The sequence below is a fragment of the Schistocerca piceifrons genome, chromosome 7, assembly GCF_021461385.2.
Source record: "Schistocerca piceifrons isolate TAMUIC-IGC-003096 chromosome 7, iqSchPice1.1, whole genome shotgun sequence".
Lineage (NCBI taxonomy): Eukaryota > Metazoa > Arthropoda > Insecta > Orthoptera > Acrididae > Schistocerca > Schistocerca piceifrons.
The window spans coordinates 329197788-329216917 of record NC_060144.1 but is presented as its reverse complement, the minus strand read 5'-3'; the positions used below and the strand labels follow the sequence as shown (position 1 = coordinate 329216917).

At 43.5% G+C, this 19130-nt stretch overlaps 1 protein-coding gene across 1 annotated transcript in view; it reads left to right on the top strand.

The window, feature by feature from the left end:
* Positions 1-19130, top strand: part of LOC124805674 (ankyrin repeat and SAM domain-containing protein 1A-like) — a 586984-nt gene that overhangs the window by 398816 nt on the left and 169038 nt on the right. The window contains exon 7 of the mRNA XM_047266244.1: positions 846-1040. Within this exon, the coding sequence (XP_047122200.1) occupies positions 846-1040 (195 nt within the window). The remainder of the gene's footprint in view (positions 1-845; positions 1041-19130) is intronic.

The window sequence follows — 19130 nt, the reverse complement described above, 5'->3', positions numbered from 1 at the left end:
GTATAGACTGGGTGGTGCAACCTGGCCCTTCTAGTCGTATTGTACGGCCCTCCGTGAACCATTCCGCACACACCCGTTGCGCTGCCGAAACCCTTCGTCTCACACGAGCAGCAATTTCCCGGATGGATGCATCACATTCTCTCATGGCAATAATGCACCCTTTTCCAGATTCACTAATTTGATGGTAAGCTTCGCGTATACGTCTGCGAGGCCTCCTGCACGTCTGCTCAAGCAAACAGATTCATTACCTTCGGCTTGTAGCGACAACGAGAACCACAGGCACATTTTACCGATAGGTGGTGGAGTGCCGCGATGTCGATGTTAACCTCGAACCTGTGGGTCGACATGGTTCAAATGCTAATCATTTCTGCAGAACATACTAATGTACACGTCCTGTTAATACGAACATCCTATCTTTAGTCGTTCAAAGTGTTCTGTATTTTCTGAACATGAGTGCAGTTTCATTTGATTAAAGTATCTATGCCTGGGTTTCAGGCAGGATCCCATGTTTCGTTCGATGCTGAAATGCTGTTCCAGTACAGTTGGAGAGCCTGTGCAACGGTGTTAGATGTTAGGGGGAATACCATGTGGGCCGAGTCATGAATGGGAATTTCTGATGAGAAGGGAGGTGTGCTAGGGCAGTCCGTGCAGGTGGGAAAAACCGCTGTGCCAGGGCGGCGTAGTGGTTAGCGCATCTGCCTAGTGACCAGGAGACCCGGGTTCTAAACCCGGCCTTGGCAGAAACTTTCATTCGTCATTTCGGAATCTACTTCTTAATGCTGAGCAGCGTCATGTTTTTCACTAACACGACGTGACTCCGCTTGTGTGCTGTTGTTGTGCGGCAGGACACCGCGAAACCGGGGGCGGCAGATCGGGCAGCGACGACCTGCCGCCCATCCCTGTGCCGGACACGTCGCTGGGCAGTCCCTACGAGAACGTGCGCACGCCGGGCCGCGGAGGAGGCGGCGGTGGGGTCGGTCTGCGGGGGCAGTCGCCCGCCTCCTCTCCCGGCACGTCGCCCACGCACTGGCACTACTACCGCGACGCCGACGGCGCGCCCCCGGAGCGCGAGCGCCGCGTCTCCGGCCTGTCCAGCGCCTCCGCGTGAGTATAGCTTATCAGCCCGAGCTTCCTTAGGGATCATTGCTGCTCCCTGACACACTTACTTACAGTGTTGGCCAATGTAATTGCAACTCCAAGAAGATAACGAAATATTTATTGTGTGTATACAGTGTAATAGAGAGAATACACGTTAAAATTTGTAGATGATGATGATGAGGTTTACAGGTTTAGTACAAAGAGATGCAACACGTGGTACATACAGGTACGTCATCCAGCACCACAGTTTATCAGTCGTTTTGGCTTACAGTTGGTGCCATGTCAATCTCTCGCCAACACACGATTAGATAGTTTCAGTAGTGAGAGTTCTGGAGAACGTGCTGACCATGGCAAAAATCAAACACCCTCTTTATCGACGTAGGTCAGGACAGCAGGCGCAACAAGCGGGTCTTGCGTTATCTTGTTGAAATATAATGTCACTTATATATCGAAAATACATCGCTCTGAACATATTAGAAGCGTAACGGCTACTGTCCAACTTACCGGCTTCGCGAACCGGAGGTGGTGATGTTATCTACTCATTGCCAACTCATATCATCACGTCAGGTGGTGGCCACATATGAGAATGACGAATGTATTCTGGGAACGTTCGTTCTCCTCGCAGCTTTCACACAAGCACGACCATTGTGATATCTACATCTACATCTACATTTATACTCCACAAGCCACCCAACGGTGTGTGGCGGAGGGCACTTTACGTGCCACTGTCATTACCTCCCTTTTCTGTTCCAGTCGCGTATGGTTCGCGGGAAGAACGACTGTCTGAAAGCCTCCGTGCGCTCTCGAATCTCTCTAATTTTACATTCGTGATCTCCTCGGGAGGTATAAGTAGGGGGAAGCAATATATTCCAGACCTCATCCAGAAACGCACCCTCTCGAAACCTGGCGAGCAAGCTACACCGCGATGCAGAGCGCCTCTCTTCCAGAGTCTGCCACTTGAGTTCGTTAAACATCTCCGTAACGCTATCACGGTTACCAAATAACCCTGTGACGAAACGGAGCGCTCTTCTTTGGATCTTCTCTACCTCCTCCGTCAACCCGATCTGGTACGGATCCCACACTGATGAGCAATACTCAAGTATAGGTCGAACGAGTGTTTTGTAAGCCACCTCCTTTGTTGATGGACTACATTTTCTAAGGACTCTCCCAATGAATCTCAACCTGGTACCCGCCTTACCAACAATTAATTTTATATGATCATTCCACTTCAAATCGTTCCGCACGCATACTCCCAGATATTTTACAGAAGTAACTGCTACCAGTGTTTGTTCCGCTATCATATAATCATACAATAAAGGATCCTTCTTTCTATGTATTCGCAATACATCACATTTGGCTATGTTAAGGGTCAGTTGCCACTCCCTGCACCAAGTGCCTATCCGCTGCAGATATTCCTGCATTTCGCTAAAATTTTCTAATGCCGCAACTTCTCTGTATACTACAGCATCATCCGCGAAAAGCCGCATGGAACTTCCGACACTATCTACTAGGTCATTTATATATATTGTGAAAAGCAATGGTCCCATAACACTCCCCTGTGGCACGCCAGAGGTTACTTTAACGTCTCTAGACGTCTCTCCATTGATAACAACATGCTGTGTCCTGTTTGCTAAAAACTCTTGTAGGTACATAGAATTTTACTTTCGAATTCACTGAACGCTTCACGCATAGCCCTCCTTACACTAACTTTGACATCGTTTAGCTTCCGTTTGTCTGAGAGGTTTTGGCTGCGTTTACACTTGGAGTGAAGCTCTCTTTGCTTTCGCAGTAGTTTCCTAACTTTGTTGTTGAACCACAGTGGGTTTTTCCCGTCCCTCACAGTTTTACTCGGCACGTACCTGTCTAAAACGCATTTTACGATTGCCTTGAACTTTTTCCATAAACACTCAACATTGTCAGTGTCGGAACAGAAATTTTCGTTTTGATCTGTTAGGTAGTCTGAAATCTGCCTTCTATTACTCTTGCTAAACAGATAAACCTTCCTCCCTTTTTTTTATATTCCTATTAACTTCCATATTCAGGGATGCTGCAACGGCCTTATGATCACTGATTCCCTGTTCTGCACTTACAGAGTCGAAAAGTTCGGGTCTGTTTGTTATCAATAGGTCCAAGATGTTATCTCCACGAGTCATTTCTCTGTTTAATTGCTCGAGGTAATTTTCGGATAGTGCACTCAGTATAATGTCACTCGATGCTCTGTCCCTACCACCCGTCCTAAACATCTGAGTGTCCCAGTCTATATCTGGTAAACTGAAATCTCCACCTAAGACTATAACATGCTGAGAAAATTTATGTGAAGTGTATTCCAAATTTTCTCTCAGTTGTTCTGCCACTAATGCTGCTGAGTCGGGAGGTCGGTAAAAGGAGCCAACCATCAACCTAGCTCGGTTGTTGAGCGTAACTTCCACCCATAATAATTCACAGGAACTATCCACTTCTGCTTCACTACAGGATAAACTACTACTAACAGCGACAAACACGCCACCACCGGTTGCATGCAATCTATCCTTTCTAAACACCGTCTGTGCCTTTGTAAAAATTTCGGCAGAATTTATCTCTGGCTTCAGCCAGCTTTCTGTACCTATAACGATTTCAGCTTCGGTGCCTTCTATCAGCGCTTGAAGTTCCGGTACTTTACCAATGCAGCTTCGCCAGTTTACAACTACAATACCGATTGCTGCTTGGCCCCCGCATGTCCTGACTTTGCCCCGCACCCTTTGAGGCTGCTGCCCTTTCTGTACTTGGCCGAGGCCATCTAACCTAAAAAACCGCCCAGTCCACGCCACACAACCCCTGCTACCCGTGTAGCCGCTTGCTGCCTGTAGTGGACTCCTGACCTATCCAGCGGAACCCGAAACCCCACCACCCTATGGCGCAAGTCGAGGAATCTGCAGCCCACACGGTCGCAGAACCGTCTCAGCCTGTGATTCAGACCCTCCACTCGGCCCTGTACCAAAGGTCCGCAGTCAGTCCTGTCGACGATGCTGTAGATGGTGAGCTCTGCTTTCATCCCGCTAGCGAGACTGGCAATCTTCACCAAATCAGATAGCCGCCGGAAGCCAGAGAGGATTTCCTCCGATCCATAGCGACACACATCATTGGTGCCGACATGAGCGACCACCTGCAGATGGGTGCACCCCGTACCCTTCATGGCATCCGAAAGGACCCTTTCCACATCTGGAATGACTCCTCCCGGTATGCACACGGAGTGCACATTGGTTTTCTTCCCCTCTCTTGCTGTCATATCCCTAAGGGGCCCCATTACGCGCCTGACGTTGGAGCTCCCAACTACCAGTGAACCCACCCTCTGCGACCGCCCGGATCTTGCAGACTGAGGGGCAACTTCTGGAACAGGACAAGCAGCCATGTCCGGCCGAAGATCAGTATCAGCCGGAGACAGAGCCTGAAACCGGTTCATCAGACAAACTGGAGAGGCCTTCCGTTCAGCCCTCCGGAACGTCTTTCGCCCCCTGCCACACCTCGAGACGACCTCCCACTCTATCACAGGTGAGGGATCAGCCTCAATGTGGGCAGTATCCCAGGCAGTCACAGTCGTAGTCCGATCGGGGGATGCGTGGGACGAGCTGGCCGTCCCCGACAAACCCCCATCCGGACCTCCACAGTGATGCCCATTGGCAACAGCCTCAAGCTGTGTGACCGAAGCCAACACTGCCTGAAGCTGGGAGCGGAGGGATGCCAACTCAGCCTGCATCCGAACACAGCAGTTGCAGTCCCTATCCACGCTAAAACTGTTGTGCAAAGAACGTCTGAACTAATCTACAGAGAGCACAAACAATTCGACACAAAATTTAAACGGTTATTAAAAGACAAGAGTGCCTAGTAAATGCAGTAATTCTGCTACTTGCGCACTGCTGACACACTGCTCGGCGGCGGAAGGAGACTACGCGATTTTACACTATTCAGGTACTAAAACGCGATGCTACAACTCTCAAATACTATAATACGCCCGAAATTTATTAATTAAACAATGCAAATACCAAAAACACGCAAAGAAATTAAGAATTAACTATGTAACAAATAAGTGAGCTGCTTATCCAACGGCGGCAGAACTGAGTCTCGTCTGAAAAGACGATGTGGTGCAATCCTGTACCCAATGTTGCGTTGAGGAAGGCCACAACAGTGGACGTATTCTGACAGTCTGTGTTTCTTCTGACTGCATACCCAGTCCGTGTGCAAACTTGACCTGCTGAAATAAGCCTCATATCTGGTTTACACTCGTGACATGGTTGTAGGATCCTGCACAGTTAAGCGTACAAGGTGTCACACCTCTCGGGCTCTAGTCACGTGATGCCATTCAGACCATGTATAGCGTTGAGTATACCCATCCTATAGCTATCGATTCGATTGTCGCATCACAGTCGTGGGGTCGCAGCCAACACGAGCAGCAATATCGCGGAAAAATAAACCACAGTTTCGACAGAGATAATCCTGTCGCTGTCGAATTACTACATACGCTGGTACATGCTTCCCTTTCTTACGTGAGGCATAACACGGTCTTCCCACATACAACGAACATTCAAATGCAATTTCTGAAGCAGAAACCCACTTGTGATGTTTCCTCATGTACAGAATGTATGGCATAGCTCAAGCTTACCTTGCAGTGAAATGATCATTTGAATATCCAACCTTGTAATATACCCATGTTAATTAGAAATTTGCTGCATGCCGCCTTGATGCTGTTGCAAAATTTTATGATCAGCTTTGTACTTACTTACGTACTTACTTACTTACCGACTGACTGACTGGCTGACTTACTTACTACATACATAATTAATACAATGACCACTGGAACCGAAATCCGTCTCGAGCCCTTGCTTTCTTTTTCTGTCCCTTTGGCCTGCTTATCTTTTATTAGCTTAATAATGTCTTTGTCACCTTTGTATTGTTTTTCTACTTGCATTTATCTTTCCATGATTCCTTTCAAAACTTCCATAACAGTCTCTTCATCTTTTCACGTTACATGTTCGTACATTTTTGCCTAACTTTTACTACTATGTTCGACACTACACTCGTTTCCCCCTACTCTGTTTTCCTTCGTCTCCGCACATCTTATTTTATAATGGGTGATACGATCTGATTTAAAACCATTAGCGTTTCTTTTTTTTTTTATCTAAGTACTACCCAGTTTCCTTATGTACACTTCATCTTGTTTATTCACAAACTTCGGCGGAGTAGCCGCAGATGAATACAGCGTGAAACTTTGCACTGAGAGACGCCCACCTCCTCAGTGATTGTTTTTCTTGAAGTTTATTGTCGTCTCACACGCTTGCTTTACCCTCTGCTGAAAAGTCTCCTTAAAACAAACGGCAGTTGTGGGAGTGTCCCTGTATGAATTGGGGACACGTGTCTGCGACGTGTAGTACAGCCATGTGTATGAGGGAGGAGTGTCCTGGGAATTTACGACAACCTGTGCACGCCAGAGTTTCCGACCTGTCTTTCCTGCACTTTCATAAGGAATGCTCGAGGAACCATGTGATAAGGGACTGGGGCTACTTAGGCACTCTTTTGTGAAGGGTCGCATCAGCCTTGATTTCATAACATCAGAAATGCAGCCGCAACAAAAAAAAAGCAAATTGCTCAATTTCCCATGAACAGCCTGACAAACAAGCAAACGTAAGTTGTTAAATGATTGTTAAAGCCACAGCATTTTGAGTCGCGCCCTACAATGCGAAATCTGCGTTTTAGTAGTAGTCTTCATACCAAATTTCAGGACAGCTATGCGTAACAGAAATAAGTAAACGTCTGCTTGAAGTTGCAACTATATTGCTTGCTGAGCACTGCAAAGAAAATAAAAGAAATGAATCGTCAACTGCTCTGTGGTACGCCTCCGTCCATGACATTATAAAGCGAAGATCTGAGTATAGAATTGTAAGGCATTTTTCGTGAGTATCTTACCGTTTACTGTGGTTGGGCGCAAAGAAAGTTCAGCAACACGTGGTTACAGTACGAATCAGTCTTTGTATCAGGTGTGATTTAACGTAGTTCCCCTTGCAGGAAGAAGGTAAAAAAATAACACGTGCGTCGATAGGAACTAGAGGATATTCCTGTAATTTTCCACATGATTATAATGCGCTGCTTTTGTATAATAATGTTATCAGTATAGCAGCAACAGTTATCCGGAGGCTGCCGTTGTCTGTTAGTTAAACATCGATCAGTGAGAAGTGTCGTAAGCAGCGGGTCTTTTCGGGCGCCAAACCAACACGGGAGTGGAAACCTAAAAGTAGCCTTTCCTCCCCTAGAATTTGCTGCCCTCGAGGACAACTGTTTCGTAATACCAGGTCTATTTGTGAATGCCACCCCGATAGAAGTTTCGCTGGACCAGCTCCTTCAAGGAGATCAGCGCTAGCATGTTAATCCACACTTCTTGTCCGCATCGTGGATTATAGATGTACCTCCGCTCTACCTGATATCGTTTCGATCAGGCAACAAAAGAACTTGACTACAACAGCAGAAAGCGATTGAACTACATTAGTTGTCTGGAGAACTCGGTCGAGTTCTCGCTCTTCTGTTGCAGAGTAGACGTTTATTTATCATATAAAACTTCACGTGTACACAGCATCTGCTTTGCGACTGAGCTGGGTGTCATATACGACACACTTGACGCAAGTAATCTCCAGTTGCCAGCTCACGATACATATTTCTGAAAAGACATCATTGCTTTCACTTTCGACTATAATTATTATGTGTTTTCTACTATTGGGCAATTTGGGCTGTTATGCCAAATGGCACAAATTTTATACGACTGTAGTACTTGCCCAAGGCCAACAGCCTTGCCGCAGTGGTAACACCGGATCCCGTCAGATCACCGAAGTTAACCGCTGGTGGGCTGGCACTTGGATGGATGACCGTCCGATCTGCCTAGCGCTGTTGGCAAGCGGGGTGCACTCAGCCCTTGTGAGGCAAACTAGGAGCTACTTCATTTAGAAGTAGCGGCTCCGGTCTCGGAAACTGACTTACGGCCGGGAGAGCGGTGTGCTCACCACATGCCCCTTCGTATCCGCATCCAGTGACGCCTATGGGCTAAGGATAACACGGCGACCTGTCAGTACCGTTGGGCCTTCATGGCCTGTTCGGAAGGATTTTCTGTTTTTTTTTTAGTTTAGTGGTACCTGCCCAGAGAAAGGGAACTATATAAATGTTGGCTACTTCTCCCTTCAGATGGTCTCAAGTCTCCCTCCTAACTAGTCATTACCGATCTCTATCTTTTAAAATTCGATCACCATACTTAACCACACTATGCAGGCCTATGTGCTAGCTAATATGCGGCCATATATTGTAGTACAGATGCACCCATGTGTACTGGGTGGTTATAATTAAAGTGCAGCAACTCATGGTGGTCCAGTGTGGGCTGTAATTATCGCATGGCGGCGACACTTGATAGATATGCTAATTCTTTAATTGGGAACCAATTTACGCTGGATAAAACTTAGTTCCAGTTTTGGCATGTAATGTATTAGGATCGGCACGTGGACAGAGTAAGTAAAAAAAAAAAAACATAATGTTGATTTTATTATTAACCGTTATGGCGTGTCAAGTGACAGTGTGGATGTCATATCGTTATAAAAACGGTGTACATCTCCAGATTTGCACCTGGTGGCCAAAATTGGAACTAACTCTTTGTCAGCGTATGTCGATCCCGCATTAACGTATTAGCATATCTACAAAGTTTCGCTGCCTTATGATAGTTACAGCCTACGCTGGTCCACCGTGAGTAGCTACTCTTTGATTACAACCACCTGGTGTGTTTATAAGATATGTTCAGCTCATCGTAGGGCCAGTGCTGGAACATGTATTCTCTTTATTCACTGTTAATGTTAGTCGCCCTTTCTCAGGCGTGGTGGCATATCTTTTAGTGTGTTTTTGTTCTTGTCCCGTGTCTTGCTGATGATAGAACTTACTGTTGATTTCACCGGTACAATTTGTCATTCGCATATTCATTTAGTTTGTTGTGATTCGCCGGCCGGGGTGGCCGAGCGGTTCTAGGCGCTACAGTCTGGAACCGCGCGACCGCTACGGTTGCAGGTTCGAATCCTGCCTCGGGCATGTATGTGTGTGATGTCCTTAGGTTAGTTAGGTTTAAGGAGTTCTAAGTTCTAGGGGACTGATGACCTTAGAAGTTAAGTCCCATAGTGCTCAGAGCCATTTGAACCATTTTTTTTTTTTTTTTGTTGTGATTCCTCCTACCTAGATTAAAATAATTGGACTACGGCGCGACTCTTCCAGAATCTCTTCGCATCCTGATAGGAGCGAGAACTGTGCCTCCAGCCGGCATTAATTCGGAATGCTTGTTTTGTTTTAGTTCTCTTCTGGCGCATCTGCACTTGGTGATGTTCTTCCATTATTGTACAGAGGTTCTATAACATGTGAGGGAGCGCAGTTGCTGCCCTTTACCTCTGACAGCTCCAGATAAACAAAAGTATTTGCTAGAGAGCACGTGCGAGCCTTTAAGAAGACGACTACAGATATTTATTTTGCCGTTGAGTCAACACTCTTATCTTGAGGAAAACATAGCCCATGTCTGTGTTCCAGGCACAGTCTCTGCTTGTTCAAACACATGGTACCAGCCTTCCAGAAACGTAAGAAATTGCTAGCTGGTTGCAAAACTTAAGGCACTGAGAGGAAGGTTTCCACTTTGCAGTAGTGCGTATCCTATGGAAGCCGGCCGGAGTGGCCGTGCGGTTCTAGGCGCTACAGTCTGGAGCCGAGCGACCGCTACGGTCGCACGTTCGAATCCTGCCTCGGGCATGGATGTGTGTGATGTCCTTAGGTTAGGTTGTTTCTTTTCGACAAAGTTTGTTAACACTACATGACATACAGATAGGAGCTATTAATAATAATGGCACACCAAACACATATGGACTGAATGAACGTAAATCTATGCTTACTGTTCTACCTTGCTAGAGGGGAAATTCGTTTTTAGTTATCCTGTATGGCTTTCTTTCGGAAAAAGCTACTTCCCCCACTTTGAGTGCTGCTGACTTTTCATTTTGCAAACAGGTTATTCCTCCCCAGCATCTTCTGTCGAGTTCTCTTATTTAAGAAGGCAAAATAATGTCACTGAGGTCGTGTTGGTATAGTGGGAGTGATTTTTAGTTTATTATGGCAGTGCTTCCTCACGCTCCTAACCTCCATCCCCGCCTTTCCTCCCTGTTACACCACCAGAACACAACTTGTCCCTTAATACGGTCCTGCTGAACTAAGATGTGGTACACATATGTAATGTGTGTTCTTTGAAACACTTCATTTAATAATAGACATGTGTTACATACCATGGAAACACTATCTTTAATAACCTGCTATTTTTCCAGCCCCAGCAACGCGAAGCTATTAGTGCTAGAGGAAATATAAGTAGGATCTTTTTTGTAGAACATTTAATGTAGATTAATTTTATACGGAGAAACATTTTCGTTACATGCCGTAGTTTTTGAGACATTCAAGAAAAGCCTAAAAAAGTGACCCCCTCCACGCTCACAGCCCACCAGTCATGATTTTCTATACGTTGTTCATGACATTCCACACTACCGGTGGACAGAAATTTGCGACTACACGAATTTTTCCACTCAGTCAGGCGCCAACAAACGAGCATCTCGTCAACAGTGTTCCAGCTAGTTGTTGTTGTTGTTGTTGTTGTTGTGGTCTTCAGTCCTGAGACTGGTTTCATGCAGCTCTCCATGCTACTCTATCCTGTGCAAGCCTCTTCATCTCCCAGTACCTACCGCAACCTACATCCTTCTGAATCTGTTTGGTGTATTCATCTCTTGGTCTCCCTCTACGATTTTTACCCTCCACGCTGCCCTCCAATACTAATTGGTGATCCCTTGATGCCTCAGAACATGTCCTACCAACCGATTCCTTCTTATGGTCAAGTTGGCCACAAACTTCTCCCCAATCCTATTCAATACTTCCTCATTAGTTATGTGATCTACCCATCTAATCTTCAGCATTCTTCTGTAGCACCACATTTCGAAAGCTTCTATTCTCTTCTTGTCCAAACTATTTATCGTCCATGTTTCACTTCCATACATGGCTACACTCCTTACAAATACTTTCAGAAAAGACTTCCTGACACTTAAATCTATACTCGATGTTAACAAATTTCTCTTCTTCAGGAACGCTTTCCTTGCCATTGCCAGTCTACATTTTGTATCCTCTCTACTTCGACCATCATCAGTTATTTTGCTCCCCAAATAGCAAAACTCCTTTACTACTTTAAGTGTCTCATTTCCTAATCTAATCCCCTCAGCATCACCCGATTTAATTCGACTACGTTCCATTATCCTCGTTTTGCTTTTGTTGATGTTCATCTTATATACTCCTCTCAAGACACTGTCCATTCCATTCAACTGCTCTTGCAAGTCCTTACTGTCTCTGACAGAATTACAATGTCATCGGCGAACCTCAAAGTTTTTATTTCTTCTCCATGGATTTTAATACCTACTCCGAATTTTTCTTTTGTTTCCTTTACTGCTTGCTCAATATACAGATTGAATAACATCGGGGAGACGCTGCAACCCTGTCTTACTCCCTTCCCAACCACTGCTTCCCTTTCATGTCCCTCGACTCTTATAACCGCCATCTGGTTTCTGTACAAATTGTAAATAGCCTTTCACTCCCTGTATTTTACCCCTGCCATCTTTAGAATTAATCTGTTGGTATTGCAATGTCTAAACCGCAATCATAACGAGTTCCGAGATAGGTGGTGCACTGTCTCGTCGTGTTTTGTAATACACGTAGCGTGGGACAGGGGCGTCCTTACGTAATGTTAGCAGCTCTGTTAATGCTCGAGACTCTAGATGATGGGTTGCAGTGTTCTGTGCTTATTTCGTGCTTTTGCTTGGAATGTTATCCTTCATATTTGAAGAGGTGAAGACTTCGGTGAGGAAGAACTTCTCGTTTCGCACAGCTAAAAAAGAAAAAGAAGAAGAAATCCTCAAGTGTTTCGCTACAGCGTCCTGCTAAGTAGAAAGTAAGGCTAAACATTTCTTAACCATTCAAAAAGCGAAGTAGAATTTTTAAAAGGGATAGGAGGAATCCCCACAAAAGACAGGTCTCTAACTTAAAACTGTTCTTTTATGTCACTGACGTTCCGTAGAACAACTTACAACAAAAGTAGATTTGTTTATCGTCGATGGTAAACGAATTGATATTACAAGACAAAGCTGATAACTAATAACAAAAGCTATTCCTGTTTTTTTCTTTGTTTACTGAAATTTCTATTCATAATATTAATATTACGGAAAGAAATTGTCAGTAAACCGTTACAAAAAGACAATTTGTTGCAGAGAAAAGGGACAACCAAAAGAAGCTGCTGTCAGCCAGTTTTCCATCTGTTCAAGCAAACGTACGGAAGAAATCTGCACCAAAATCACTAATAATTTCATTAGAAAGACCATTGAAATGCGAGAAACTAGATGTTGTACGATTACGAAATAAACTGAGAATAGCCAGTGCCGAATAAATCTAATTAAAAAGCATCTTGCAGATGAAATGACTAAGATGACGCATTTAGATCTCCTAAACCATTCTAAGCTCAATAGGGAACAAAATGATAACTGAAAACAATGTTAAACAGATGCCAGTTGAAAAATAATAAGGGAATGCGGTACGACTACGAGTTGCTCCTCTTAAAAATTACATCGACCAAAGGATACAGACACGGTTTGGACCATGGACTGTTGCCACTTTCCTCGCAAAAACATCGTTAGCAAATGTCTGTAGTGCACATGAGGCAATTATAAGATCACAACATAATTTTAGGTGTTCTAATTTTTGACGGAAGTTCAAGAAAAATTTTTGTGATTCAGCGAAATTATTCACAAAGATTATGAACAACTTTGTAGATGTGTTAAATCGCTTTTTTCGTGATGGCATTTTGTATAAAAACGTTATTGAAATGGTGAAACATTCTTGCCGATGCAAGTAACACCTTTGCTTCTGAAAGAACTGACCACTCCGTAAAAATAGCTATTGCAAGTACCTTACGAATATGTGAATATTTGTGGAAAAGAGGATTCAGCAAAATTTAATCGGGATTAGATCATTTCGACATCGTAAATCGTTCATTAGTAATAGACTTCCTCGGCTTGGACTTGGTACAGTAGACGTACATTATTGCAAAACTGTCATTAACTTCCGATTGTAATTTTCGTGGACATAATAGGCCTACGTTAGCCAAATGCGGACATGACATTTGGGACAAAAGAACAGACAGAGTTAAGGAACTGGAAAATATAACAAAGAACGCGCGGTGGTGCACATTGTCTCCATAGAAGCACAGTCCGATTTACAATATATGCGGGAAATTCTTGAAAACGACTCACCAAGGAAATGTGTGGTTTACCATCTTGTGAACTGGCTCATTTCACATCATTTGGATGACATGATGTATGGAATGTTGAGGATCATAAAACAAGAATAGTTACAGAATGTGCTAAATGTTTGTGTCTTTGGCGTTGGAATTTGTCTGTCATGCCACTTAGATCTACAAAACAAAGTGGTTCTGCTACAGGAAAGATGTTACGTATCTTTCGAAAGGCGTCTTCAGTGTACTTAATCTTTAGGAAAATATCTTCTTGGTAAAACTCCGTGTTGACCTTTTATAGGATTCCATATTATATGAATGTATATACAGTTGGGATCAAATTAGTGTTGATATTTCCAGCATAGGATGCTGCGAAACTCTTACAATGGACATCGTTCTTAAGCGGATTCTTCATTACATGAAATGTTGGTTTTTCGCGTGCATTAAACAAATTCGGAAGAATCTGAAGTCCTTGAAACATCGTAATCTGTCTGGAAACTGTCTAAAGTAACTGACAAGTGTTACACGACGAGATAAATTCGTTAAACTCACATATTTTGTTACTTCATATATGTTCATTGAATGAAGGAATGCCATCGTGTGTCGTTATAGACATGGTAACGTATGATTCCTCGAGTCACACGCGAAGCAGCTGACATCTCGTGGCGGAACCGGTGAACTTGCGGAATGAACGCGTTTACTCTTCTACTCAAAAACGTTAGTTGCAATAAGAATTATACGGTGCTAAGGCATAAAGCATCATCAGAAACTGTACTAAATGCTTTCTCCGAAAATTAATTTCAACAATTAGTTCAGGAGCCATCTCTAAGTGTAAATCGTAGCGAAAACACTTAAAACACTTGATCTCTCAGCATCAAATAACCTTGCACAAGTAGGGAGCGTCATGACGGATACGGGGATTAGTGACCACAGGATCGCTGTAGCAGATTGCCCACAGCAACTTCCAGCTCCACCAAAAGTAAACACAAAATATTTCTAAAAAAGCAAATAAAAATATGTTTTAGGCCTTCCTAGGAGACAGCCTCGACCTCTTCCTAACTATGTAAGTGTAGATGAGATACGGCTTAAATTCAAATAAATAATATCTGAGACATTTGCGATATTTATTCAAAATAAATAAATAAATAAATAAAAGATAGTGCTGATCCTCCGTGGTACACAAAGCAGGTCAGAACACTGTTGCAGAAATAATGGGAAAACAGTATGCCATATTTGAAAGAACACAAGTCTCCAACAATGGCGGTGTTTTAATGAAGCTCGAAACTTCGCGGGCTAATATGCGAGATGCTTTTAATAAGTTCCGCAATGGAACTCTGTCTCGAAATCAGAAAATGGAATGTCGTCGTACGTAAAGTACGATAGCCGCGATAGCAGTGGGTATTATTTCTGCCGACAGCGCCATTAAATCAGAGTTATTAAACACAGCTTTCCGAAAATCCTTTATCGAAGAAGACGAAGTAAATATTCCAGAATTCGAATCGAGAACAACTGCCAACATCAGCAACTAGAAATAGACATCCTCTGTTTAGTGAAGTAGCTTAAATCACATAATAAAGGCAAGTCTTAAGGTTCAGTCATATACAACTGTTCGCTCGACGAGAGATACGTTCCAAAAGGTTGGAAAGCTGCACGTCATACCATTAGTCAAGAAAGGAAATAGGAGCAAACCGATGAATTACAGACCCATATCACTAACGTCGATTTCAAATAGAATTTTGGAACGTATACTGTGTTCGAACAGTGTGAATATTCTCGAAGATAACGGTCTTTCGACAAATTGTGAGCACTTATTCAGAAAGTATAGTTCGTGTGAAACACAACTAGCTGATTATTCTCACGAAGTAATGAGTTCTGTCGACTGGAGATTTAAAGTTGATCCCGTATTTGTAGATTTCCAGAAAGCTTTTGACACCTTCCTCACAAGAGACTTTTAAATAAAATCCTTGCCTTTGGAGTATGACTTCAGTCGTGCGACTAGGTCCGTGATTACCCCTTAGAGAGGTCACATAACATGGCAATCGACGGAAAGTCATCGATTAAAAGAGAAGTGATATTCAGCGTTCCGCAATGAAGTGTTATAGGACCTGTGCTGTTCCTGATCTTTATAACGGTTTGGTAGATAATCTGAGCAGCCCTCTTAAATTGACTGCAGACCACGCTGTCATTTAACGTCTAGTAAAGTCATCAGAAGATCAAAACTAATTGCAAAATGACTTAAACACGATATCCCAATGGTGCGAATTAAATATCTAGGAATTAAAATTACGAACAACTTAAGTTGGGACGATCACATTGATAATATTGTGCGTAAACCTACGTTTCATTGGCAGAACTTCTACGAAGATGCAACAGGTCTACTGAAGATACTACCTACACTACGCTTTTTCGTCCTCTCATAGAGTACAGCTGTGCTGTGGGGGGGTTCTTAGCATGTAGGATTGTCGGAGCACATCTAAAAAGTTCAAAGCTCGTTTTTATTGTGCGAAATAGCGGAGAGGGTGTCACGGATATGACAAACGAGTTGGGATGGTAATTATTAAAACAAAACTGTTTTTCGTTGCAGTGAGCTCTTTTCACAAAATTTCAATCGCAAACTTTCTTCTCTGAGTGTGAAAGTATTTTCCTGTCGCCAACCCACATGGAGAGGAATGGTCATCATACTAAAATAAGAGAAATCAATGCTCTTACAGAAGGATTTAAGTGTTCATTTTTCCCACACACTGTTAGTGTGGAACGGCAGAGAATTAGTCTAAAGGTGGTTCGAAGAACCATCTGCCAGGCACTTAACTGTTAACTGCAGAGTAGTCATGTAGATGCAAGACACGTTAGAAATCACAAAAATGAATTTGTGCTTATACTTTGTACGCGACCCGCGCTGCACCATACCAGTACATTTACCATCGGTCTAAGAATTCATACAGAAGAACATATGTGCACTGCAGGAATACATTAAAGAGCCGTGCTGAAGGTTTGTGAATTTCTTTTCGCAGTTACAAGTGTGTGATATATGCAAACAGTTCATTCTGACAGGAAATAGAATCGAACCCCAGCGCCGACTAAGCTATTAAAGAAGGCAACGATGGTTATTGATCATTTCACAAATAGCTTCGGCAATGCACTGTAGATGTGTTGCATACTGGTGCAGAGGATGTAGTTTTGCGTTAGGATACTAGAATAACGGAGTTTGATTCGGGGTGTGTGTGTATATATATAATTTCCAGTTTTAAACTGCTCAGGAATATTATACTGTGTTCAGTGAGAATAGCTCTCCTTTTATGTTCTATTTTGTTCAGTGATGTAGTGCCTGGAGGAGAATAGAGTAAACATTAAAAAGAAAAATACTTCTTAAAAAGTTAATAAAAATGGATTGTAGTATCATTCTGTGTTAGCATTAAATAATTGCAGTGTTTTGTGTAAGACCTGTGGTAACTGCTGCGTAACAATTAACAAGACAGATGCTATAGTACACAGTCCAAAATTAAAGAATTACACCTAGACGTGAAATCGAACTAGAGTATTCTAACACGAAACTGTACCAACTGTTCTATATTGACAGCAGACCTACAGATTATTGAATGGAGATACTTATCACACATGTGATCACATTGTTGTCAAATTGCCCTTCTCTGACGTCAGTTTTCTACCAGAAATATGCACGAAATTAAACTTTGTCAACAGACTTTTTGTGCTCTTCGCACACAAGGAATCGACCTATGGCATCCTGCAGCGCGTATTTTGGTTCGCCCTGTGTATGTTAAAATGTGAAAATTGTAAAACTACGAATCAACTAACCGTGACTAATGTGATCACTGACTGAAAAATTATTAAGCAGCCTCTCTGACGCACACTAAAATAGCCTGCCCAGTAATTTGGGCAGGGAATCGGAAACCCACACAACCTTAAAAACTTTTCTACACATGGGTCATTGTTATTTAAAGAAATGGACGAATCTTTATCAAGGATAATTGATATCTTCTTGTCAGAATATAAGATGCAATCAAGTAAAGTGTGGCGCAGCGACACGGGCACGCCACAAGCAGCACACACTGACGACTTGAAAGGTATTCTCCATGGCAAAACAGTGGGATTCCATTCGTTATTTTTCTACATCCAGGCACTCACTCTCCCACTAACACACAATTCTCCTTCTCAGTAATGATGTAATAACACCCAAAGGAAGAGCAGGGTGTAGCGCATTTTTTTCGTTGCAAGCCGTGGTCAGGCACCGGTGTCGCATTCGGTAGGACCGGAGCTCAGGCCTCTGTCCGGTCATCTGGATTTAGGTTTCTCGTGATTTCAGTAAAGCATATAGCTGAGTGGTCAACGTGCCCGGGTCCTAGGCGGAGCACCCTACTTCGATTCCTGATACTGCCAGGGATTGTTTTCTTTGGTGGTGGGACTAGACTCAGGTGCACTCAGCCTCGCGATGGTAACTGAGGAGCTTCCTGAGATAGAAGTAACGGCTCCCAAGGTAAACAAGCGACCTGGAGAGCAGTGTGCTTGATCGCATGTCCCTCCAAATCGCAACGGAATGGCGGCGTTCGCGGAGGATGACACGGCGGTTGGTCGTTGAATCAGTCAATCGGTCCATCTGGGCCAGAACACTTAGCTTTGCTTTTGTTGCTTACTTAACGTGCATGCGGGTATAGTTCGTTTGAAAAGGACATGCAGTCCTGCTGCTTCACCGACCAGAACTTTTGATGCGTCTCTAATGACATCCACGTAATATTATTCCATCACTTCCTTCCTTCCTCCTACCAATTTTGTGCAGTATGGGTTTCACTGAGGCTCTGAGGAAGAGACAATTTCGTCAATATTTTTTTCTTAATTTTTTAATCGTGGAATTGACAGTCTTCGTAACATTTTATTTTATTTTGCGCAGAGACGAGGTATCCAAAAGGAACATTCTAGAATTTGTGTAACATGAAGATGAACCGAATACGTACAAATGGATGAATATGACAGCAACGACACAAACACGTAGTCACTAACTGAATTGACTAACACTGCACGTGATACCTAAGTAGATAGATAGATAGGCTGCCAGCACCACTGCTCGTTCTACACCAACTCCACGCTGATGGACTGCCCGTGCAGCGAGACGAATACTGACGCCAGCTTGGACAGCCACCTACTCACCATACCCATGTTTCTTTTGCGTGTGATTTATTTCTTATCATTAGTACTTTCAGGTGTATTTTACGTTACTGATACTCTGTTTAAAAATTTATTTTTACATGCAATTAATTCACACAGTTTAATATCAATTAATTCACACAGTTTAATATTCGGAACTTAACCACTGCAATATATTTTTATATTAGTTTACTAAAATAATTGGTATATGTAACTGGCAAATGTATTCCTCACTTACTACTACACTCCTGGAAATGGAAAAAAGAACACATCAACACCGGTGTGTCAGACCCACCGTACTTGCTCCGGACACTGCGAGAGGACTGTACAAGCAATGATCACACGCACGGCACAGCGGACACACCAGGAACCGCGGTGTTGGCCGTCGAATGGCGCTAGCTGCGCAGCATTTGTGCACCGCCGCCGTCAGTGTCAGCCAGTTTGCCGTGGCATACGGAGCTCCATCGCAGTCTTTAACACTGGTAGCATGCCGCGACAGCGTGGACGTGATTGACGGACTTTGAGCGAGGGC